The 26,089-nt window shown below is 41.6% G+C and overlaps 2 protein-coding genes across 4 annotated transcripts; one reads left to right on the top strand and one right to left on the bottom strand.

Moving 5' to 3' along the window:
* Positions 1-220: 220 nt before the first annotated feature.
* Positions 221-5,244, top strand: LOC121985046 (uncharacterized protein At1g01500-like). Of its 3 annotated transcripts, none has more exons than XM_042538293.1 (5): positions 221-360; positions 466-536; positions 1,362-2,158; positions 3,326-3,566; positions 5,107-5,244. In XM_042538293.1, exons 3-4 carry the CDS (start codon positions 1,463-1,465, stop codon positions 3,557-3,559), a joined length of 930 nt encoding a protein of 309 aa, XP_042394227.1. In that variant the 5' UTR covers positions 221-360; positions 466-536; positions 1,362-1,462; the 3' UTR covers positions 3,560-3,566; positions 5,107-5,244. The 3 variants fall into 3 exon arrangements, with proteins under 3 accessions (XP_042394227.1, XP_042394226.1, XP_042394225.1); XM_042538292.1 differs by lacking the exon at positions 5,107-5,244 and adding an exon at positions 3,712-4,934; XM_042538291.1 differs by lacking the exon at positions 5,107-5,244 and adding an exon at positions 3,690-4,934.
* A 253-nt stretch (positions 5,245-5,497) lies between these two features.
* LOC121985045 (cytochrome P450 78A5-like) lies at positions 5,498-7,423 on the bottom strand. Its single transcript, XM_042538290.1, has 2 exons — positions 6,432-7,423; positions 5,498-6,357 (listed from the first exon to the last, which is right to left on the bottom strand). The coding sequence occupies exons 1-2, from the start codon at positions 7,368-7,370 to the stop codon at positions 5,761-5,763; spliced, it is 1,536 nt and encodes a 511-aa protein (XP_042394224.1). The 5' UTR covers positions 7,371-7,423; the 3' UTR covers positions 5,498-5,760.
* Positions 7,424-26,089: the final 18,666 nt, after the last annotated feature.

Here is a 26,089-nt window from a genome sequence, read left to right as displayed (position 1 = left end):
CATTTTCATAGCAATTGGGCTTTGAGATATGGTTACCATCCGTTTCTCTATTAACCCGCTTAACGGAAACCCGTTAACCCGCTTAACAGCCGGTGCCACTGGAAAGGTTCTGGAAGTGTCGTGGGGCGGGCTGAGCCCGACGGGCCGATACTTAGCAGGCCATTCCTGTAGAGATGGATAGGGAGAAGACGACGAGAGATCTCTTTCACTGCCAGCCGACCACGCAGTTGCAATGTGGGCTCTGCTCCGTTCGAGGTCGCATTCTTCTTGATCCTTTTCCGTGGCCCCAATGCGGCGATTGAAAGGGAGCCGCGAAGCCGTGGGAGCCTCGATTCGAGTTGGCCTCTTTCCTCGCCGCTGGTTAGTTGTGGTTGCGAAATAGTTGATAATTTTTATGGATGTGTTTTTTTTTTTTTTTTTTTTTTTTTTCTGTTTATGATATTCGACTGGTTTTACCTTGTTTAGGTCGAACCTTACTGCATCTGCGATTTGGAGCTTCGCGATTTCAGGATGAACAACGAAAAGAGAAACGCAAGGTTGTATTTTGTTTCATTTATTTTTACTGTGTTTGCTGTTCGCTACTTTAATTTGAAAGCCTACATCCTTAACTGAATAAAATATATGCTTCAGAATTAGATCAATCTGTCTTGTATATATTTTTTTTATTACATTTCTCATTATTTTTGTCCCTGTAGGAGGGTGCACCTCTCTTAATTATGCTTTGCCGTGAGGATGGGAAACGTTATAATCTTTATTTCCTGAAGTTGTCGATTTACTGGATTTTCTCCCCTGCAAATAATTGTTTTTTCTCCGTTCTGATGGTTATTAGTTCTTACTCATCTTTTCTATTGCTATCGGGGAAAACAACCAAGTTGCACATGGTTTTGCTAAATGAAAATTTAACCTGGTAAAGAAAATAATGAAACTAATTGTCCTTGCCTTTTTGACAAAGTAGGCTACGGATGAGAGAATTTGCATGAAAATGAATATTGCTCCTTTTCTATTACTAATACTTAGGTGACATGCTTGTTTCAATGGTATACAGCTTGTCAATGATGCTCAGCTAGTTATAAGTATTCTAATTCCTTTATTTTCTAGGAAGTAGAACAGCTTATCTGGCTCAGTAAAAATACTTTTGTGATTGTAGTTAACCAGCTATGGCTTATGAAACTGGAAAAAAATGACACTTATTTTAGAAATTGCTGCCTACATTTCTGTGATTATTATTGGATTATCAAATTGTTGGTTAGCACTCGAAACGTGCAGTCTAATCTTTTCATGGCTGTACTATGTTTCATTGTATGTTTTTTTACCTAGTAAACCTTCTCTTTATCAACTTATCTGCAATTTTGATGATGCAGGTAAATATTTCTTTCAAAAGCAGAATCTGTAATCACTTGGGGTTTTGACTGGGTTCCTCGAATCTCATCTGAATAATTTCTGGGAGAACCAATCTCCAAGGATGGGCAATCATGATCCTGCTTATGTGGATGAGCTATCTGACGCAGGACAAAAGTTCATTCCACCTCATGTCTGCCATCCAAAAACATCACCTTGGTTTGATCTGAGGGTATTTTATATTAGAGTGAGCAATTGCTCAATTGAGAAAACCCCTCCTGCTTATCTTACACTTAATCACATTCCACTTTCTCCTGATACCATCCTCAAAGTGAATGGTAGGAGAAGCAGCATATATGCTGATCAAGTTTCATCATCACTTCGAAGGGATAGGATTGATAAGTCATCGGAAGAAGCTACATTTGTTAGTACGGAGAGTATTAGCATGACTGGAAGTGTGAGATTTGAGGTCTATGATAAAGATCTTCTTTTGCTTACTGGTGTCCTTGAACTTCGTAACTCTAATGGGTTCGCATGGGAAACAAAGAAACATTCAAACAAATGGAGCATGAATTGTCAAACTGCAAAATCAGCCAATACAAGTTTCCTGAAGAGTATGAATAATCTTAAAGCAGACTTGAACATTCCTACAGTTGAAGTATATGTTGCTGGCTGGTTCTCTGGTTCTCCCATTATTTTGGCAAAGAGTCTTCAGCTTGGTGTTCTCAAGAAGAATCGTAGAATGTTTCCATTAGGCTCCATTCCGGAGGATGAGACAACAGAAGTAAAGAAAGAAGAACCACGTGAGGATGCTTTGCAGGTAACTTTTACTCTGATTCTTACCTTTCAGAATTTTTCCATGCATATATATTGAAAGGAAAATTGGCAGCTTCACATAATTCTTTCATGTTGATGACTCCGTGTACCTCATCTAGCTTCATTGACTGATTGCACTTTTGAAAGATTTTTTAGACTATGTACAATTCATTTTAAGCAGAAATGTTTTGTTCTGCCACCCTCTGTCATTACTTCCACGCTTGAAACTGATCTAAGTAATGCTATATGCAGAAACAGATTTTTTTTGCTAATGCTTGTCCTCAATTCTCAAAGTACATAGTGTTTGCATTGTAACTTCCTCAACATGTCTCCAATTAACTTGTATATCAATTGCTCAGAGTTTGAACTCCTGTTGCTTGCTTTCCTATTGTATGCCCTCAGCTCATTGTCCAGTTTTAAAAAATCAACCAACTCCATGAAGAAATTAAGGAATTTGTTAACATCAAGGTAGTGACCATTCACAAATAACTGAATATTTTGTGGTACACCCAATTTTTTTGCACAAGAAATCATACCTGTTAAAGGTATCAGTGAAGGTTTTCCTAATCAAATTATCTGAGAGTGAAAAATGAGGGACATTGAATTATAGTTACCTCTCAATTTAAATTTGTATTCATGTTCCATGAATTTTTTGAAGGTGTAATTACTCTTAAACATCTAATTCAAGATTGTAGCTCTATTTTTTTCTTTTGCAAATTCAACTTTATTAGTTCATACTTACTGATCAGCGGTTGTGAAGCTGTCTCCTAAAAGAACCAGATTTTTCATCTATGATGGACGCTCAACACTCCAAGTAGTATAGTTTAAGTGCAAACATTTGGAAAAATGAAGCATAGAAGAGGTAGATTCAAATACTTGTGTCCCCTATTCCTACACAGGCTGAGGCCCTGTAACATAGGTCTCAGACATTTCTCAAAGTTTACATTTGCTGAAGGGAAATATGTGTGGATTTCTTGATTTCCAAGTACTAACTTTTTTCAAAATGATCCTATCCGGCAAAACTACTTTTACTAGTTTCTTCTTTTTGCGTGCTAGGCAACATGATTATTTGTGTGTTCTATCTTCTCCCACGCTTTTATGTTTGAGAGCCTCATTAATCACTTATTCTAATTACTAGTATTGTCAATGCTGCTTTGGATTTCCATTCCAGACATCCGAGCATCCTCCTTTCAAAGAAGAGAGTGACTCCGAAAATGAATATTGTGACATCTACGCAAGACATGAATATTCAGAAACAGAAGATGAACTTTCATGGTTCAATGCCGGAGTGAGAGTCGGTGTGGGGATTGGCCTTGGCATTTGCATTGGCACTGGAATAGGTGTAGGTCTGCTGGTCCGCATGTACCAAGCCACCAACCGGAATTTCAAGAGGCGAATCATCTGATGCAGAGGTAATCAGTTTCACCATTAGTCCATTACCAGCAGATATTAGCATCTAAGTAATGAAATTTTGGTTTTAAATCGCCTAGAGGATAGAGATGCAAACATATTCTATTTAATCTCTCTGGGTCCAGTGTGTACTCACCCTATAACTAGGTTTGGCAAGCATTGATAAGCAGCCAGCATCAGCATGAGGCGCACCCACAGACCCTGGAACTGCAAAAGGACAAGACAACGTAAACTGCACCAGACCAACTGATGGACTGGTCAAAAGAACGCATGCTTTTGCCTTTCTAAACCCTCACAAACAAGGGCAAAGATTCTAGCAGATCTCAGCTCTATCTTTGCTCCTGCACAGAATTGACATGATCCACCATGTGTTGTCCACAAACTAGGCAAAGCATCATCGACAACCATTTCAATTCTCTGTGGCTCCACTCATTGAAACGTCAGATGCCATATTAACAACTCGAGGAGGTAAAGAACATCATAATCTCATCCATGGATTCCTTTCCCTCCACAATCCATCCAGCAAAAGGCAGAAAGGGCCATCCTGTTCTCTCCCTTTCTGCAGAATAGAAACCTCTCCTCCCAATTAAGCAATCATAGCCTCACTGTTACACCTGTTGTCAGCAGTGAAACAGAGACTACCATGTTCGCATCCTTCATCATCCAAGTTCAGAAATTTATGCCCTGTTTACTCTGTAGTGCCAACAAAAGAATGAAAATGAATCAATGGTGAAAAATTATCCTCAGGAGAAGGGGAAGAGAAAGGAAAAAAAAAAAAAAGAAACGACAAAGGATGAGAGGGAAAGGAATGCTTAGGCGGCTCATGATTTGCTCGAGTTTGCTGTTGTGGTGCTGTGAACTCACAATGGCTGTGGGAGGGTGAGTCATTGTGAACTTGCGGTGACAACAAAGAGGCTGCGAGGTCATGGCATTACTGTTAACTTGTACAGTCTCATCCCTCGTCATGGTTGGAGATGCAACAATCGTGGCCTCATCGCGAGTTCACGGCAAGGCCGTGATGGTCTTCACAGATGCGGAGAGGTCAGTCGTGGCCCTCGCCTGTTGTGATGGCCATGGAGAGGCCGATCTTGGCTTCGACTTGTGCGATAGCTGTGGAGAGGACAATCATGGTCTTGTCGTGAGTCCACGTAGAGGATAGTTGCAATCTTGTCGTAAGTCTCGTGATAGTACAAAGCGGTTGATCGTGTCCTCACCCCTCACGACGACGGCAGAGAGGCGGTCAGGCGGATCACGGCCTCATCTCTCATGATGGCCACAGCCCTCGAGGCGAACTTGAGCTGTCATTGATTTTTGTTTTGAAAAAATTCTTTGTAATTGGCAAGGAGGGATAGAGAGTTTGTTCCGATCAATTTCAGGTGGACGAAAAAGGATAAAAAAAAATAATCAGTGACGAATTTAAAATCTGTTATTGATTATATTTTATATATAAACGGATGAGATTGACTCACTTTTGTGCAGTTGATTATTTTTTTAATCTGCGCTTCATAGTAAAGCAGGCATTAACCTTCAATCTAACACCAGATTGCAGTGTACCTTACAATTGGTCGGAACATGTTTTATTTACATGGCACGGAATCGAAGATGATGCTTTCCACAAGAAAAAAGAAATAGTAAAGGCGTGCTGCAAGCAAAGTTGAGATGGCAAAGCACATAGATAGATAGATCGTACGTGAAGAATGGGCACCCTTACTGATCACAAGATATGCATGAATCTGTAACCGTTAACACGCCAATTATTAGCTGACTCAGCCACACATATCCACAGAGCTATCATGTATGTATCCACATAAGATAGATCGTACGTGAAGAATGGACACCGTACCGATCACAAGATATGCATGAATCTTTAACCACTAATTGCGGTGTCAACCAACTTTAATCACCAATTATTATTAGATGACTCAGGCACACATATATAATCCACAGAGCTGATCGTACAGTCATTGCATGTGTATTTGACCGAGTAGATAATCATAAGATAACTAAGGACAAAGTAGATATGATAACAAAGCCGAACCCCACGGCTATTTACACTTCACCCATGATACCTAGGCAGGCTAATTATATAGAGTCACGTCACAGGTGCCATGGAGATATGCACAACAAAACGTTCTCCGAGCACTAAACTTGATTTGATATGGTTTGCTAGGAAATTGATTGATTGATTGATTTGATTCAGGTCCTTGAAACAGCCATGCAGGTTAATGGCTTCTGCATCTCCAGTGACATCTTCAGGCATTCCGAGAGGTCGACGCCGCGGGGAGCGGGGAAGAAGTCGAAATTTTGAAGGAGCAGCGCGAGCCAGAGGTGGGCGGAGGCTAAGCCCATGGCCTTGCCCGGGCACACCCTCCGGCCGGCGCCGAACGGCGCCAGCCGGAGGTCGGAGCCCAGCACGCTGACGTCCTCCTCCGCGAACCGCTCCGGCCGGAACTCGTGAGGGTCTGGCCAGAGCGACTCGTCGTGGGCGATCGCCCACATGTTCACCATTGCGGTGGTGCCGGCGGGGACGAGGTGGGAGCCGACGTGGACGTCGCGGGTGGCGAGGCGAGCCCACGAAAGCAGGGGACCTGGCGGGTGCATTCGGAGGGATTCTTTTATGATGAATTGAAGGTAAGGGAGGCTGCCGACGTCGGCGTCGGAGACGGGGCGAGATCCGACGACGGAGTCGATTTCTTGATGCGCCCTGGATTGGATGTCGGGATGCAGCACCATTCTGGCCAGTGCCCATTCCAAGAGGATGGCGACTGTGTCCGTCCCCCGGAAGATCATTTCCTGATACATCGCCGGAAGTAGATAACTGAATTGAAACCTCGATTTACGATGATCCAATCGAATGAATTGCTTACCCAGAGAACAGCGACCATGTCGGCGTCAGCAAGCTTCTCCTCTGCTTCTAAACCGAGCAGAACGTCGACAAAGTCTCCTGCATCATCCATCTCTTTGCCATTGGTCTTCTTGTCTCTGTGCTGCTCGATGAGGCGACCCACGAAGGCGTTCACCCTCTTCACTAGACGCCGGCACCGTCTCCTCACGCCTTGCAAGTCGAGCCAGCGCAGAAAAGGGAAGTGGTCGGACCAATTGAAGACGCCGAGGAGCGCGTAGCCCTCCTTGACCAGCCACTCCAGCTCCGACGCCTCGCCGTCGCCCAAGTCGTCGTAGCTCTTGCCGAACACGCTCATCATCACGTTGTTCAGCGACGCAAAATGCAGGACTCGTCTCATCTCCGCCTCGCCGTGGTTTTTCATGAGGGCACGGACGTCCGAGACCATTTTGTTCCCGATTGCTCTTCTCTGCTCGCCGAGCGAGGCGATGCGGCGAGGGCTGAATAGGTAGGCGGAGGAAATCCGGCGAAGATTACGCCAGTAGTCGCCGAAGGGGGCGAAGCCCATAGCGCGGTGGAAGAGAAGCTCGTAGGCGGACTCCTTGACGGGGCGGTCGGCGAAGGCGGAGCTGTAGAGAATTTCCTTCGCCGTGTTGGGGTGGCTCGACACGACGAAGCGAGTGAAGCCGACAGAGAAGGCCATCAAGTCGGTGGCTTTGAAGGAGCGCGAGAGAGTTAGGAGCTCTCGGTGCGCGGATGGACCGGAGAAGGCGGAGACGGCGACGCCAGGCGGGCCTGGGATGGAGGAGCGGCCGTGGGGTTTGGTGAGGGCCCAGGAGAGACCGCCGGGGAAGAAGAAGAGGACGGCAAAGGCAATGAGAGCGAAGCCGATGATGGGGGAGAGGGCGGCTCGGTGGAGGAAGAGGAAGAGCGAGGCGGCGTCCATTTCCAGGCTCGTCGTCATCGGGTTTGTACCGGCGAGCGGCTACGAGGGTCGAAGGGGCGATGGACAAATGGCGTGAGGGGGAGGCGGCTAAATAGGGCGTGTTAGCTGGATATTTCATTTCGCCCCTTGTACTTTGTTCTAATTTTGTTTTACTCTTTAAAACAATAATAATAAAAGTATACTTAATCATAACATTTTATAATATGCGAATAGAAGTGAAGGGATAAAACTCGAGAATGTTATATTATTTTAAAATTCAGAGCATTTTTAAAATTGAAATTGTGCCTATTTCTAACGGAGCTAAAAATTATTTGGTAAATTATAACCACATAATTAAGTTTCCAAAATATTTAAATCAATTATTTTAATTTTAAAATTATTAAATCATGTATTTAATATCATTTTTATTCTTATTATGATTTCTAATTGATTGCTATAGTCAATTCAAAATATTGTTCATAATACAGTAATCGATTATTACAACCTAGTAATCGATTAAAATTTTTTTATTTTATATTAAAAAATCATTATTTTCAATATATTTGATCAAATTATTTTTTAAGAGTATAAATATAACTAGGAGAACTAGACGAACATATAGGTTTTAGTTTCATATCATTCCGAGTTCTCTATGTCCATTAATCGATTTCGGTCGAAACTGACTGATGGACCTAAAGAGCTCGGAATGACATTAAATTAAGTTCTATATATTTATCTAGTTTTCTTAATTATATTCATACTTTTAAACATCAATTTGCTACACTATATCAAGAGTTTTATGTCATTCCGAGCTTTCTAGGTCTATAAGTCGATTTTGGACTTAATTTGACAAAAATCGGCTGCTAAACCTAGAGAAGTCAAACTGAGCTTCTTCAACATTGATGTATTTGATGGCTTGTCCAAGAAAATGATTGAAATCCCTCGGAGGCTTCCTAATGAGGGATCAGAAGAAGTCATTATCTATAAATCTTTGGGAAAAGACACTCACCAAAATTTCTGGGATGACTGAGGGGACATCTATGACGACTTGATTAAATTGCTTAATGTAGGCTCTCAGCGTCTCCTTGGGCCCTTGCTTGAGTGAGTACAAATTCACCGTCGTCTTGAGGTAACAACGACCACTGGTAAAGTGATGAAGGAAGATCATTCAGAAGTCCTTAAAACTACAGATGTACTCGGTAGCCAGTCGTTTGAACCATTTTTGCACTGAACTTGCTAAAGTAGTGAGAAATACGTGGCACTTGACTCTGTCCATGTACTTGTAGAGTATGACCATATTTTTAAATTTTAGTAAATGGTCCTCAGGGTCGGTAGCTTCTGAGTATTCCCCGATCGATAAGGATTGATAATGTTTTGGAAGTTTGTCCTCCGATATCTCTTTGGAGAAAGGTGTGCTAGCTCGCTCGGGGAGTCACTCGTTACGGGAGCCTTTCCCTTACGGATATCCTGGGTGGGGGTATTCTCAGAAGACAATCCCCGCACCCTCTCCGCTTGGTCCATGCCCTCTATGGGCGTTTGGAACAGCGCCCTGTGATATGCAATTGGTGAATGAGGCACCGGTGGCAGGCTAATCGACGGAACAGGTACTCTAGGTCGGACCCTCCACTCGGGTTCCGTATTCAGTGTGTTGACCAGTTGTGGATATAGAGGGATCTTCGGCAAATGACACTCGACTACTGCTTGTTGCTGTTACACCATTTTAGCCACACACGCTTCTATCAACATCTCCAGTTCTTTTTGGGTCAAGGCTACTGTGGTGGGTCGTCTAGTCTCGTTCATCTTCACGTCTTGGATGTAGGTGAAGTTCCCACAGCTGGTGCTAAATATAGTCCTATCCAAAAGCTCAGAAGATGGTTAGCTGGATACTTCGCTCTAATGTTGACCAAATGAAGACCTCAAGCAATCCTGCGTGTCACAAAGAGCGTTAGCTGTCAGGCCAAGGAAAGGGTCCTCAGCATTGAGCCTCTGACGCTCAAGTCAATAATTGATTTTGAGAGAGGAATAATGAAAAGACTATAGCAATGAGCGTGTAAAAAATGTAGCCTCGCATACCTACGTCTGTAGATGGAGATTCCCTTTTATAGTATCATCGTTGTGTATATGCATGAATTTCGAAGCACTTCCAAGAAAGGATAGGCCATAAAGTAGCTTTGACATCTTTCCTAAAATGAGTATGTAAATCTTTGTGATTTGACAGGATGGAAGCTTCGAAAGCGCGATTTACCTGTAGGATATTCTCTATCCTCCATAGCATAAACTACCAAAAAACTGTATTAATTCATTGGACTGTGGGGCCCACCACAAGTTAATTTGACCAACTAATCAAATCACTGATATAGTCCGACCGGTCCTTCTTCCCAAACGGTATCCGGCGGGTATTTATGAATGTAGTGGGCGATTTAGATTTCATTTGGCTTCCTTATTTTAGGACCTTCGGATGGCTAGAGAGGGGGGGGGGGGGGGGGGGGAATAGCCTCCACTAAAAACTCAATCAATTCCTCACAAAAGCTTGTTAGCACAGCGACAATAAACAAAAAAGAAAACTGATGCAAGGAAAGAAACACAACCCACAGCTTACACAAGTATGTACGAGGTTCGGGGATAACTTGCCCCTACTCCTCGGCGTGTCCGTAAGGTGGACGATCCCTTGATCTTTCGGTAGATCACACCCCGGACAAATTCCGGCTAAGTATTTCTCCTTCTCGGTGGAGTAACCTCTCCACAAAGTCACAGAAAAGATTTGAAATGAAGCACAAGACTTACAGAGTTCAGTGGCCAAAAGAAATTAACAATGAATCTTACAGCCACGAAGCAGAGCGCAAAGACAGAAGGGATTCCTCAGCCAAGAGCTCAACAACACAACACCCTTGCTTCGGTCGACCGAGAGTTTCAAAAATCTTACCAAACCTCTCTTCTGCCTTCTTCTTATTCTGCTTTCTCACTGTCTTCAGCCAGAGCCGAATCACTGTCACCTGTATCGAATCACTACAACCAACTCAGGCGTCGCCAATCACTCTTCCTCCTCATCTGGTTCTCTGAACTCACACCAATACCATCCATGGTCTTCACTGGTGTCTCTGAGCTCGAACCAATAAGCAAGAGTCAAGCTGTTGCCAACTGATCGTAGCCAGTGAACGTTGACGCTCCAATTGCACCATTTGCAGTGAAACACAGTAGAAAGAGCATTTGGTCTTATTCTTCTGATGGAGCTTAATTTGAAATTAAGCACTGGCACGACACCTGCAACCTGTAACTCAAAAATATCACAGCAGATGATTTGATCAGGTGAATCAGAAATCGCAGAGAAACAGCAGAAGACAAACGACATTGTTGTGGATCGGTCAACAGACCGATCTATAGCCTTCCGGACCGATCAGGACACACCCTGATCGGTCTGGAATGATTCTGATCGGTCTGTGGACCGATCCCCCCTATCGCTCTGAATCCCATCGCATCCTTCTGATCGGTCCAGGTCCCGATCAGATAGCCCACAGATTACTTCTGTGTGGTTACTGATCGGTCACGAGACCGATCAGATAATCCACAGATTGTTTCTGTGTGGTTACTGATCGGTCATGAGACCAATCAGATAATCCACAGATTGCTTCTGTGTGGTTACTGATCGGTCACGAGACCGATCAGATGACCCAGGTATCACTGGATCGGTCGACAGACCGATCCAGTCAACCAAAGTATCACTGGATCGGTCAACAGACCGATCCAATGTCTCTGTGTTAGTTTTAGAGCTTCCCAACCCTAAATCCTAACGTCTTTCTGGTCCAGAGAACGAGCTATCGAGCCCTCTCTGACCTAGTCTGGAGAACAAGCTACCGAGCCCTCTCCGACTTCCACGTCCGGTCCAGAGACCGAGCTACCGAGCCCTCTCTGACCTAGTCCGGAGAACGAGCTGCCGAGCCCTCACCGACTTCGTCCGGTCCAGGGAACGAGCTACCGAGCCCTCTCTAACCTAGTCCGAAGAACGAGCTATCGAGCCCTCTCCGACTTCGTCCGGTCCAGAGAATGAGCTACCGAGCCCTCTCTGACCTAGTCCGGAGAATGAGCTACCGAGCCCTCTCCGACCTAGTCCGGAGAACGAGCTGCCGAGCCCTCTCCGACTTCGCGTGCCAAGTATCCGTGCTTGGACTTTTCCTCTCCACATGATCAACCTTGATCATTAATCAGTCTGAGTTTAATTAACATCTGATACAAACTTAAATTAGTGTCAACATCAAAACAACAGCCAGGTCAGACTGTATTAACAATCTCCCCCTTTTTGTTGTTTGACAACACGATTTAAGTTTAGATCAGAAATGTTCATATTTCCCTAATTTTAGGGGAATCAAGATCCTCCCCCTAAGGCAGATACAACACCATGTAAGGATAGGGGAATCAAGATCCTCCCCCTAAAGCCAAGCTTTCATTTATCTCTAAACTTAGTTATCTTCTCCCCCTTTGTTAAACACCGAAAAAGTGCGAATTAGGAAAGAAAACGTTAAAGGACTCCCCCTTAACCCATACTGTCTTTTTCTCAATCCTCCTAGAATGCCCTCTAAGTGTATTATAAGACAGTAATAAAGAAATAAGAGACATACAAGACATCGCATATGAGCAGCAAATTAATAGACAATAGGAAGTGAAAGATAAAGAAAAAATAAGAAAATGAGCAACATGAAATCAGCAAGTATCCAGGTCAGACATAAGTACCCAACAAACAATATCCAAAACATATATAATCAAAATGATATCATAGAACAATGTGTATCACTCAGCCTCCTCATCATGAGGAGCATCAGCATCATCAACGGGAGGAGTGGGTCCCTGAGGTGGCATGCCGCTGCTCGAGGATGGATAGCCCGGGAAATCCTGCGGAGGTGGGTATCTGGCCATCCATCCCATAATTGCCTGATGTGTCGCCAACTGCTGACTGCGTAGATCATCGTAGCGCTGGTCAATCCGAACGCGCAACCCGTGGAGCTCAGCAACCAGCAGCTCATCGTGCCGATCAATGCGACTCTCCATCGTCAGCAACAGCAGCAGGAGGAGCAACAACAAGCGCAGCAGCAACCTGTCGTGGAGGTCCCCGTGGTAACTCACCTAGAGCTCTCCCATCCTTCCACCGAACGTCCCCATCCTGTCCTATGATGCCAGACTTGGAAAATGCCCGTTTCTCAAGTCTGCAGTCCTGCCTGACCATCTTGACTATTCTACCCTTGGAGACATCAATCTGAAGGGTCTCGAGCCAATCTGTAATGATATGCCCATAAGGCATATAAACAGTGAAGTTGTTTGGCTCACTATAGGAAATGATCGAAGAGTAGATGCTGGACATGATGTCAAAGTCGAGACGCCGACGCAATCCATAAAGCATCAGACAATGATATGTTCAGATTTCAGACAAGGGTTTAGATGTGATTGGCAGAAGGCAGTTTGTGACAATCTTAAAGAGGATGTAATCTTGGGCAGATAATCTCAATGCTGCAAAAGTAGGAAAATCAACATCTAATTCATCTAGCCCACCTGGTTTAGGATGTCTGAAGAAATACTCATAAATAGAGTCAGATGTGACATCAAAAGGTGAAGGTAAGGGGTCTGGTAAGTCAGGATATATCGAAAAGATATTTCCGGAACACCTACGACAACCTAGATAGTCAAAGAAAGTTGAGAAACTGAAATCAAGAGTCTGCTTAGCAACTTTTGTTTTATAACTTACACCATTAGTTTGATGAAGATTGTTATAAAACTCAGATACTAAGTCATAATTGATATCTCGTTCTAAATAGACAAGTGTATCAATTTTGTAGTAGGCAATGATTTCTGACACAGTTGGACAAAATTCGTCCATGAATTTTCGATCCACAGACCTACAAGGGAGTAATTTAAAAGTCCATTGTTTAAAGGCTTGTTCAAACTGGTGGTTTGGGAATCTCCCGGAGACAGATGGTTGAGGTCAGGAGGGAGCCTTAGTCTTAGACTTCTCAGGTGACTTAGAGTTAGAGGTTCCTTCACCCACTAGTTTCTTCCTAAGGGTTAACAATGTGATACAATGGGGCAAGTAAGTGAGCACCGGAGCCATCAACACAAAAAGCACAGATACGGTGAGAAATGAAACCGAAATGCCAAGATGAGTAGTTCTAGGGAAGTATGAAGTTACCTTGGTGCCATTGAAGTGTCTTTTGGCTAGGGCTTCGACGGGCAAAGAGAAGAGAAGAGTTGAGGTGTAGGGAAGAGTCGGCTAGGGCTTCCGCGTGAAAGGGGAAAAGAAAAGATCGGGAAGATTTAAGGGAGATGGGTGTCCAGGTGTTGAAATGATCGGACGGCTGTCCGATCAGGAGATATCAGGAACCTCCTGATCGGTCCTTGGACCGATCCAGGAACCTCCTGATCGGTCTGTAGACCGATCAGAAGACGATCAGTAGACTGCTGGTCAGTCCCTGGACCGATCAGGGAACCTTCTGATCGGTCTATAGACCAATCAGAAGGCGATCAGTAGCCCTCTGCGTACCAGACTGACCTGATCGGTCCCCGGCCCGATCAGGGAACTCCTGATCGGTCTGTAGACCGATCAGAAGACGATCAGTAGGCTTCCTGGTGTACAAAATGAACCTGATCGGTCCCTGGACCGATCCAGAAACCTCCTGATCGGTCTATAGATCGATCAGTGTCTGATACTGAAATTTCTCCAGTAATTTCAGTAACTGAAATTCGTAGAGGTGTTCGATAATTCGTATAAGTTTCTCCAGTGAAACTTCCAAATCCAGTACCTAGACTCTGAACAATCTACAAGCATACCTATTTCCTAAAGATTATGGTCTGAAATTGTTTATAGCCCGAAAGTTTCAGATATTTAGAAAAGCAGACAACTCAAGGCTTGAAAACTGAAATTTTTGACCTTGTTATGTTCAGTTTCAAGTTTGTCAAAATATAACCAAATTGCTATCATTATTTCAAGGACTTGTCCTAGTTTCAATCAAAATCATCAAAGGTATCAAACAGTCCATCAACCAAAGTTACATAATTTCTAGGTAAAGGTCCAACCAAGTTTCCTTGGTTGGAATATATGAGTAAGATCTAGGAACCAAATACACATGAATTATGTAATGGTCTTCCCCATACTCAATTTATGTCTCTTCAACCTAATTATTCAAGGGATGCATGATACATTTTGAATAATTCGGCTGATCCTAGCATCTCACCCCATTTCTAGCAAACAAAAATAATTTGTTAAACCTTATAGTTTGTGTGAGATGTTCCCAAGTTGCCTAAATTAATTTCCCAATTCCTCTTGTTGTTTTAATTGTCCTTATTGATCATGATGGGGTCCTAATGGCTTATTGAGCCAAACACATTCCCAATTCTCTCCTCAAATGACTAAATTCATTTTCCGGAAGAGGTTTGGTGAAAATATCGGCTAGGTTCGATTTTGACTCAACATATGTGAGCGCAATGTCTCCCCTAACTACGTGATCTCTAATGAAGTGATGACACACTTCAATGTGTTTGGTTCTTGAATGATGGACTGGATTTTTTTTTAGGTTTATTGTGCTGATGTTATCACACAACACTTGCACTCCCTTATATGAAAGCCCATAATCTTCTAGGGTGTGGATCATCCACAACAATTGTGATACACTCTCTCCCATGGCAATGTATTCAGCCTCGGTCGTGGAGAGGGCAACGCAATGTTGCTTCCAACTTGACCAACTAACCAATGATGAACCTAAAAATTGGCAACCCCCACTGGTGCTTTTCCGATCCAATTTGCACCCAACATAATCAGAGTCGGTATAACCTATCAAGTCAAAAGACTCCGTACGAGGGTACCATAGACCTACTCTAATTGTACCCTTAAGGTATCTCAGAATTCTCTTAACTGCAATTAAATGAGATTCCTTGGCACATACTTGATATCTAGCGCACATGCCCACAGCAAAAAGTATGTCCGGTCGACTAGCTGTGAGATATAGAAGACTACCGATCATGCTTCTATATTGCGTTAGATCAACTGATTTTTCATTCTCATCATTGTCAAGGCGAGTGTTCGTCGCCATTGGAGTGGATACTTCCTTAGAGTCACTCATTTTAAATTTCTTGAGCATCTCTTGAGTGTACTTCGTCTGATGGACATAAATGCCATCTCGAGTTTATTTGATTTCAAGTCCAAGGAAGAATGTCAATTCTCCCACCAGACTCATCTCAAACTCACTTTCCATGTGAGTGATAAATTCATTCAAGTAGCCCTTGTTATTTGAGCCACAAATTATGTCATCGACATACACCTGGGCTACAAATATGTTTTCACCATCTCTACGCAAAAATAGTGTTGGGTCTATTTGACCTCTTACAAAACCCTTTTCTAGTAAGTAAGTTGACAACCTTTCGTACCAAGCTCGAGGTGCTTGTTTAAGCCCATAAAGAGCTTTCTTGAGCTTGTACACGTGGTTTGGAACTTCGGTATTCACAAACCCCGGTCGTTGTTCAACATAGACCTCTTCTTTAATGAAACCATTTAAGAAGGCCGATTTGACGTCCATTTGATAGAGCTTGAAGCCTCTATGTGCAGCAAAAGCTAGCATTAAACGAATGGACTCTAGTCGGGTCTCGGGAGCATAAGTCTCATCATAATCGAGGCCTTCGACTTGACTATAGCCCTTGGCTACAAGTCTTGCCTTGTTTCTTACGACTTCTCCCTTTTGGTTTAACTTATTTTTGAAGACCCATTTGGTTCCAATAATGGTAGTCTTCTTAGGTCTAGGAACTAAGTCCCACACTTGGCTCCTTTCAAATTGACCTAACTCATCTTGCATAGCTATAATCCAATCAGGATCGTGCAATGCCTCATCAACTAATTTTGGTTCGATTTCTGAGATCAAGGCGACCTCATTAGACTCATTTCTAAAGAATGACCTAGTCCTAACCCCTTGTTGAATGTCTCCCACAATCTGGTCTTGGGGATGACTAGAGGCTATCCTAGATTACCTTGGTGTTGGCGGTGCCTCCTGAGTGGTCTCACTAGACACAGGCAAGGGCTCAGTATCAGGCAAAGGATCAGACTGAGCCCTTTCTTGCCTTTGCTCATCATCATCGGAGTCAATTTCGACTCTTTCTATGTTTTGATCATTTAAACTTAGATTTCTAAGTTCAAATTGAATTTCTCCTACATCCCTTGATTGATCATTTGATTTAGGAATTTCTTCAAATGCTACATCCGAGGACTCTTCAATCAATTTAGTCCTATTGTTGTAGACTCGATAGGCTTTGCTGATGAGAGAGTACCCGACTAGTATCCCTTCGTCAGCCTTAGCCGTGAACTTTCCAAGATGATCCTTGGTGTTCAAGATAAACACCTTACAACCAAACACCCTAAGATGTTTAATTGTAGGAGTTCTCCCAAACCAAAGTTCATGGGGAGTCTTTCCTAAAAACCTATGTATCAAGACTCGGTTTTGCACATAGCAAGCGGTATTCACAGCTTCAGCCCATAAGTAGCTCGGTAGTGAGTACTCATTGAGCATGCTTCGTGCAGCCTCTTGCAAAACTCGGTTCTTTCTCTCCACAACCCCATTTTGTTGTGGGGTCCTTGGAGTAGAGAACTCATGCCTATATCCTTTTTCTTGACAAAATTCTAAAAATCTATGGTTTTGAAATTCTCCACCATGATCACTTCTAATTGTTTTAATTGTTGTTGATTTTTCATTTTCAGTTCTTCTACTAAAGGAAACAAAAACATCTATGGTTTGATCCTTATTTTTCAAAAAGAAAGTCCATATATATCTAGTAAAATCATCAATGATCACTAAGCAGTATCTACTTCCATTCAATGAAATAACATTACTGCAATCAAACAAATCCATATGCAATAAATCTAAGGCAGTAGATGTACTTACAGCGCTTTTACCTTTATGAGACGCTTTTGTTTGCTTACCCTTTTGACATGCATCACATAACTTTGTCTTTGGGTACTTAATGCTTGGTAAGTCTCTCACTAATCCTTTGTTGGCCAGCTTTCGAATATTCTTCATGTTTACGTGGGCCAACCTTCTATGCCACAGCCATGATTCTTCTTCTTTTGACATGAAACACTTAGCAGAGGCATTAGTAGCACTTTTAAAAGATACTTGGTAAATGTTATCTACCTTTGTGCCTACTAGTACCGTGTCAAGTGTGTCAATGTGTTTGACCATACATTGACTTGAATGAAACTCAATTGTGTAACCCGTATCACACAATTGGCTGACACTTAGGAGATTAAAGGTCATCCCCTTGACTAGAAGGACATTTTTGATTTGGAGACATTCGGATATATGAATATCTCAAACTTCTATAACCTTAAGGCTACCATTATTACCAAAGGACACATTACCTCTATTTTTATTTTGAAGGGTAGTAAAGAGTGACTTGTCCCCGGTCATGTGCTTAGAGCATCCACTATCAACAAACCAAGTTGATAGATGCTCCCCCTTGACAAATGCCTACAAGACACGAAAGATAGATGTTTTAGGTACCCAAATCTTGGGACCTAATGCATCTACAATGAAAGACCTAGGAACCCATGCCTTGGTCACACCCTTCCTAGTCTCATGAACCCTAGAAGCATGTGATCTATGAAATTGGGTTCTAGACACTAAGGAAATGAAACTAGACTCCTTAGGTTGATATCCTAACCCAGCCTTGTTGTAGACCGCCCTTTGGGCATTTAGAATCATATCTAAGGTCTTAGAGCTAGTTGAGAATTTCTCAAGCATTTTCTTGAGTTTCTCAACTTCACTCTTTAGGGCTTTGTTTTCATCTTCAAGAATCTCTTGATGTAGGTCATCAACCTCATCTTCCCTAAGAGTCTTCAAGTGTTCTACTTCAGCTTTTAATGATTTGATTTCAGTTTTTGATTTCTTAAGCAAAGTAGATAAATGTGCAATAGTTTTATAGCATTTTTCTAAGTGAGGAGAAGTTACCTCTTCATCATCCGAAGATGATGAAGCCGCGACTGATGTATCACTTCCGGAATCCGATTCCTCCCTTGCCATGAGCGCTAATTGACGAGTGCTTTTCTCCTTCTTCTCTTCCTCCGATGAGCTTGAGGAGGATTCATCCCAAGTAGCTTTTAGAGCTTTCTTCTTCTTGTCCCTTTCCTCCTTCTTCTTGAGTTTTGGACACTCGCTCCGATAGTGTCCTTTCTTGCTACACTCATAACATGTAACATTAGTTTTATCAACATTTTGATCAATAGACTTACCTTTCCCTTTGTATCTCCGGCTCCTTCTCATGATTCTTCTCACGAAGTTGGCCATCTCGCTTGATGATGATTCACCTTCATCATCGGACTCGGAGGAGGATGAGGATGTAGGAATTTCTTTCTCCTTCTTCTTTTCTTTCTTCCTTCTTCCATCCTTGCTCTTTTCTCCTGCAACTAAGGCAATACCTTTCTCTTTTTGACCCTTGTTAGCAAGTTCATGAAGTTCCATTTCACAAAAGAATTCATCTAATTTAACAATTGAAAGGTCCTTGGAGACCTTGTAGGCATCTACCATAGATGACCACAAGGCATTCCTCGGAAAGGCTTTGAGAGCGTACCTTACAAGATCACGATTCTCTACGCATTCATCTACGGAATGAAGACCATTGATGATCTCTTTGAACCTTCTGTGTAGTTCACTTACCGTTTCGTTCTCCTTCATGGTGAGATTTTGTAGTTGGTTTAGGAACAAGTCTCTCTTGGCGATCCGAGAGTCTCGGGTTCCTTCTTGGAGCTCGATGAGCTTATTCCACAAATCTTTTGCTCTCACAAATGGACCTACCTTGACAAGTTGATCTTTGGCTATCCCACATTGTAGAGTGACCACCGCCTTGGCATCGGCTTGTCCTTTACGAGTTTGCTCGGCGGACCACCTTGACGACTCTAGTTCCTTACCTTCTTCGTCCTTCGGAGGTGTGAATCCTTCTTTGACTGAGAACCACATGGAGATGTCAGTCTTGACATAATACTCCATACGGCTCTTCCAATTTTAGAAGTCCGCTCCGTCGAAGTAGGGTGGACGATTGGTGCTAAAACCTTCCTTCATAGCCATCTTCTTGCTCTTTAGGGTGTTAATCCGGATGAAGAGCGCCTTGCTCTGATACCACTTGTTAGGACCTTCGGATGGATAGAGAGGGGGGGGGTGTGAATAGCCTCCACTAAAAACTCAATCAATTCCTCACAAAAGCTTGTTAGCACAGCGGAAATAAACAAAAAAGAAAACTGATGCAAGGAAAGAAACACAACCCACAGCTTACACAAGTATGTACGAGGTTCGGGGATAACTTGCCCCTACTCCTCGGCGTGTCCGTAAGGTGGACGATCCCTTGATCTTTCGGTAGATCACACCCCGGACAAATTCCGGCTAAGTATTTCTCCTTCTCGGTGGAGTAACTTCTCCACAAAGTCACAGAAAAGATTTGAAATGAAGCACAAGACTTACAGAGTTCAGTGGCCAAAAGAAATTAACAATGAATTTTACAGCCACGAAGCAGAGCGCAAAGACAGAAGGGATTCCTCAGCCAAGAGCTCAACAACACAGCACCCTTGCTTGGGTCGACAGAGAGTTTCAAAAATCTTACCAAACCTCTCTTCTGCCTTCTTCTTATTCTGCTTTCTCACTGTCTTCAGCCAGAGCCGAATCACTGTCACCTGTATCGAATCACTGCGACCAACTCAGGCGTCGCCAATCACTCTTCCTCCTCATCTGGTTCTCTGAACTCACACCAATACCATCCATGGTCTTCACTGGTGTCTCTGAGCTCGAACCAATAAGCAAGAGTCAAGCTGTTGCCAACTGATCGTAGCCAGTGAACGTTGACGCTCCAATTGCACCATTTGCAGCGAAACACAGTAGAAAGAGCATTTGGTCTTATTCTTCTGATGGAGCTTAATTTGAAATTAAGCATTGGCACGACACCTGCAACCTGTAACTAAAAAATCTCACAGCAGATGATTTGATCAGGTGAATCAGGAATCGCAGAGAAACAGCAGAAGACAAACGACATTGTTGTGGATCGGTCAACAGACCGATCCATAGCCTTCCGGACCGATCAGGACACACCCTGATCGGTCTGGGATGATTCTGATCGGTCTGTGGACTGATCCCCCCTATCGCTCTGAATCCCATCGCATCCTTATGATCGGTCCAGGTCCCGATCAGATAGCCCACAGATTGCTTCTGTGTGGTTACTGATCGGTCACGAGACCGATTAGATAATCCACAGATTATTTCTGTGTGGTTACTGATTGGTCATGAGACCGATCAGATAATCCACAGATTGCTTCTGTGTGGTTACTGATCGGTCACGAGACCGATCAGATGACCCAGGTATCACTGGATCGGTCGACAGACCGATCCAGTCAACCAAAGTATCACTAGATCGGTCAACAGACCGATCCAATGTCTCTGTGTTAGTTTTAGAGCTTCCCAGCCCTAAACCCTAACGTCTTCCTGGTCCAGAGAACGAGCTACCGAGCCCTCTCTGACCTAGTCTGGAGAACAAGCTACCGAGCCCTCTCCGACTTCCACATCCGGTCCAGAGACCAAGCTACCGAGCCCTCTCTGACCTAGTCCGGAGAACGAGCTGCCGAGCCCTCACCGACTTCGTCCGGTCCAGAGAACGAGCTACCGAGCTCTCTCTGACCTAGTTTGAAGAACGAGCTATCGAGCCCTCTCCGACTTCGTCCGGTCCAGAGAATGAGCTATCGAGCCCTCTCTGACCTAGTCCGAAGAACGAGCTATCGAGCCCTCTCCGACTTCGTCCGGTCCAGAGAATGAGCTACCGAGCCCTCTCTGACCTAGTCCGGAGAATGAGCTACCGAGCCCTCTCCGACCTAGTCCGGAGAACGAGCTGCCGAGCCCTCTCCGACTTCGCGTGCCAAGTATCCGTGCTTGGACTTTTCCTCTCCACATGATCAACCTTGATCATTAATCAGTCTGAGTTTAATTAATATCTGATACAAACTTAAATCAGTGTCAACATCAAAATAACAGCCAGGTCAGACTGTATTAACACCTTATTTGACTCATAAGCAACCAAGCGTCTAAAGTGTCCGATCGGCTAAAACACTCGGTTAGGGTAACTGATACTTGGCTTCACGTTGTCATTGTTTAAGAAATTCATCCTCGAGGCCCGATCGACTGGAGGGTTCGATCGGGTGAGCCCATGACTTAACCTTCCACCTACACACGAAGCTGGAAACCAAGTCCCAGTCAGGCTAGAGGTTCGGTCGGTCCGATCGACCATTCTCTTGTTACGAATGATGTCGACCACCCTTTAACTTTGACCACCATGTCAGTATATCTCCTAGACTTTAACCCATCCTAAAGGGGCCCACCTTAAACACCGTATCAACATCCATATACAAGGTAGTAATATAAAATTCTGTAAAAAGTCAAATACGATATATTATGATCAAAATGATGTATAATTAAAAATTTGTAACATATGTATAATTAAAATTTTTACATATAATTAAAATTTTTGCATATATGCATGTAATAAAAAAGATACCTGGATAGAATTAGATGATGATGATGATGATGATGATGATGATGGCAAATATATTAATAGGGACTCTTGAAACATAAAGTAATATTATATTTAGGAATGGACAGATTTGAATATCAAAATAGAATAAATATATTTTACATGATTTATGTATAATAAATAAAAAAACTAAGTTGTCGTTGAACAAATATAAAAAAAACTAATCAATATAGTCTGATGGGTCTTGAGTCTCCTGTGACTTAACTATGTGTTGTCAAGATCCAATTAGCAATGACTGCTCGTATATGGGCTATGACAGCTTCTCAATTCATGTCTCGTTTAGCCCTTCTCTCTCTATTAGTGCACCTCCTTTGCTCATCAGCGACCCTCCTCTACTCCTCAGCAGCCACTGTCTAATCCATTACGACTATCCTTTGATCTATTAAGGCCCATTGAGTGTACAATTCGTGATTTTCATATCTTAAAGACTATACCTCAGTAAAGAAGAACTAGCATGCTCCCAAGGAGTCCTCAAATAATCAAATGTCACTTTGGCCTGGGAGCCAAGACCATGGAGGGTAGAGTTTTTTGTCCTTCCACCGATAACATTATAATATATCTCATTTATTGCCTCGGTGGATAGAGGCTATGACTCTCCCCCTCGCCTCTGCTAGTGGCTGAGATGCCCGAGTCACTCTATTTGTCATTTCCTCCTATGTGGAAAAAATAATATGATTAATATCCAATTTGATTACAATTACTAAAGCTAATTAAAATAGAAATGGTTAAATGCAATAAAGTTAATAATCTTATGTGTATGGCCTGGGATCGAGGATCAACAAATGTGCCTTCCTTGGTCTTATGAGTCTTGAGAAAGACCTCCATACAAGCGGGCTATCGCTCTAGAGCACATTTCTACATGCACAAATAAGTTGGGCCAAAATTATACAACTTTGGTAATAAATAAAAAATTTACTTATCTAACTTTAAATTAAACTCACCAAAACCATGACATACTCAACAATAGATCTCAATCCTGACGTGTGCCAAGCGGTTCCGGTGCTCATGCCACCTAGCTTTGTATTTCTATTTGTTCAAGCTTTTTCAAAATTTGATTGCCACCTTTCTATAGCTTAGGTGGCCATCCATGCACCCCATATTTCGTTAGAAATAACGTCAACCTCGTGCCCATCTTTCTCATATAATATAGAAAGTTTCTATACATTTTTGCACAATATATATTCCAAGTCTCTTGAAATTGTGCCTCGTGTCCTTCCTCTTAGGTATATTTTTTTTGCATTTATAGGTTAAAAATTTAATATATTAAAGGATAAATAAATTATACAATACCAAATATATTAAAGTTATTTACAACAAATTTGTTATAATAGAAAATCTTTATCTCATAATCTACATGCCTCCATGTTGTACTAGAAGTGCATGTATGTCCCGGTGAGGTCGGCTAGAGGGGGGGGGGGGGGGGGGGGGAGATGAATAGCCCTGCAAATTTAATTAACACTTTATTTTTCTTTTTTTCTTAGTAAAGACAAACACAAGTTAGTTGAACAAGAAATAATTAAACATAAGTTAAAATAAAGAAGAGGCACAAAACTTTTACTTGGTTACAATCGGGGAGTTTGTTAATTCAAGGCAAATATCAGTTCACTAGAAGTTCTCCTTCAATGAAGGCGGAGTAGCCTCTTATAGACGATGACAACACAGTATTACAAAGCAGAATAAAAGAATTGAAAGTATAGAGTTCATAAACCAGTGTTTTGTAGAACGAAGAGGATTAGGATCCTATTTATAGCTCATTGGTCGAAATATAATCGTTGATGACATGGTGGGGTTCGTGCGCTTGGACCAGGTCTGAGCGCGTCCATTGTGGTGCCTTATTTGCCTCGCAATGGCTCCACAACGGCTTTGTGATAAGTCTCTTATCCATGCCCGGGTGCTTGGACCGATTCGGGCTCTTGGAATGTTGCTGACGTAGATCCAAATTTTATCCCTGTCATAACATCTTCAAAAGGGCACCTCTGCTATCTCAAGCTGGTTACTTTAGAAATGTGTATCAACCCAAGTTAGGTTAGAGTTAAACCAAATAATAAAATTGATAATATTGCAATTACCTCCAATCATTTTACAATTATAACAAGAAAAAAAATTAAATCATTAAATCAATATCAATACCTCCCACTAAACTTAATCCTAATTTTCTCCTCCTTTGATCATATAAAAAATATGTTAGGAAAAAAATAAAAAAAATAGTTCAAAAAATATTATTTTTTTCAGCAATCTATCTTTTTACCGAATTTAAAAAAATACTAATTTTATCAATTAATTCTCTATTAAAAAAAATAAATTAAAATTATTTTTATATTTTGAAAAATCCTGAAGATTTTTATCAAAGTCAAACAAAAGTAGACAAATTAGGAAAACATTTTCACCTATAAAATATTTACAGTTTAACAAGAATAAATATTTTTAATCAGATAGCATTATTTTTGAAATTAATTATTAAAAGTAGTTTTCAAATCCTAACAATCTTCTTGATTTTTCTCACTAGCCAAACTACAATGGTAACTTTCCGAAAAATCAGGTTTTTTAAAATTAATTTCTAAAAATTTTAAATTATATTTTTTGATAAAAAATTCATAAAACTCAGATAATTGTCAAAAATTTTTGAAAAGTTTTACTCTAACATAAAACATAACTTATGAACATAGAAAAATTAACTTTCTAAACATTTTTAATCATCAAAACTAATTTTTTGAAAGAAAAAATTTAAAAATAAATAGAAAATTTCAAAAATATTTCTATAAGTAGATAATGTCTTTATTTTGCAAAAAAAAAAAATTCAATACAAAACATTAATAAAAGGCATGTGAATAACTAATTTGATAAACAAAGTTAAAAATTAAAGCATATTAAATTTAATACATGCATAAAAAATAATTTAATTTCGACTAAGCATGATTTATGATCTCAAAATAAGTTTCTATCTACTGAATTTATCAAAAATTTTCATAGGATATATTTTCTTTCCTCTATTACAATTTGGACCCTATAATTTTTTAAGTACTAGTTAAGCCCTTTATAGTTTCTAAAATTTGAAATAGGAGAATTTGAACATGCAAAAATTTTAAGATATTCTATTTATTCTTTTAATTTTGCATTTTCATTTTTAGCTTTATCAAATTCTTCTAGTGGACATGTTTTAGTTAAGATAGTTTTTAAATTTATATTTTCCTTTTTCAATTTGATATTCTTAGTTTTAAGCTTACATAATGATTTAGACATTAATGTTATACCTGAATATAGCTGATCAGGAGGTAGCAGACATACATCATTTACCATATCTGATTTGAAGCTGGATTCTCCCTCTTCATCGCTATTTTCTTCAGATGTAGCTCCCCCTTTATTGATGTTCTCATCTTGGTGACTCACCATTAGTGCTAGTCCAATATATTCCTCCAGTTCAGACTCTGATGATGACTCATCCCATGTTACCTTCATATTCTTGTGCTTCGATTTGCTTAGTCCTTTGTTTTTCTCCTTCCTTTTTAGCTTCGGGTAGTTATTCTTGATGTGCTCTTCTTCTTGACAGTTGTAGCATCTGACTTTCCTCTTTCCCAGAAAAAACTTCTTGGCCCGCAACTTGTTAAATTTGATAGACTTAAAAACTTTAAAAATTTTCTTACCATGAAAGCTACTTCGTCTTCACCTAACGATGTGTTGGACTTCGGTTCATCTTTTCTAGCTTTCAGCGCTAGATTCCGACTTGACTCCTTTTCTTTCCTCAAATCTGCACATTTAGATTCGTGCAATTCCAAAGTTGAAAATAATTATTCTAAATTACTTACCTCTAAATTATTTGATATATAGCAGGCATCTACTATTGGTGTCCATTGTTGAGTTCTATAGAAGGCGTTGAGAGCATATTTGATTGAATCCCAATTCGTTACTAATTCCCCAAGGTTTGTTAGTTTGGTGATAAACTCCTTGCTTTTTCCATACAATTGAGCTACCGTTTCTCCTTCTTACATCCGTAGGCTTGTCAGCTGATTCTGATCAAGTCCCATCTTGCTAACTTAGCTTCCAATGTCCCTTCATGGAGCTCTAAGAATTTCTCCCAGAGTTCTTTGGTAGAGTCATAGGGGTCGATCCAATTGACTTCTTATGGTGGCAGAACATTTAGCAGATAGAACTCTACTTTGTCATTTGCCACAAAGTCG

This window comes from Zingiber officinale, chromosome 5B (genome assembly GCF_018446385.1).
Source record: "Zingiber officinale cultivar Zhangliang chromosome 5B, Zo_v1.1, whole genome shotgun sequence".
In the NCBI taxonomy this organism is placed as follows: domain Eukaryota; kingdom Viridiplantae; phylum Streptophyta; class Magnoliopsida; order Zingiberales; family Zingiberaceae; genus Zingiber; species Zingiber officinale.
The sequence above is the reverse complement of the archived record's forward strand: the minus strand, read 5'-3'. Positions and strand labels throughout refer to the sequence as shown.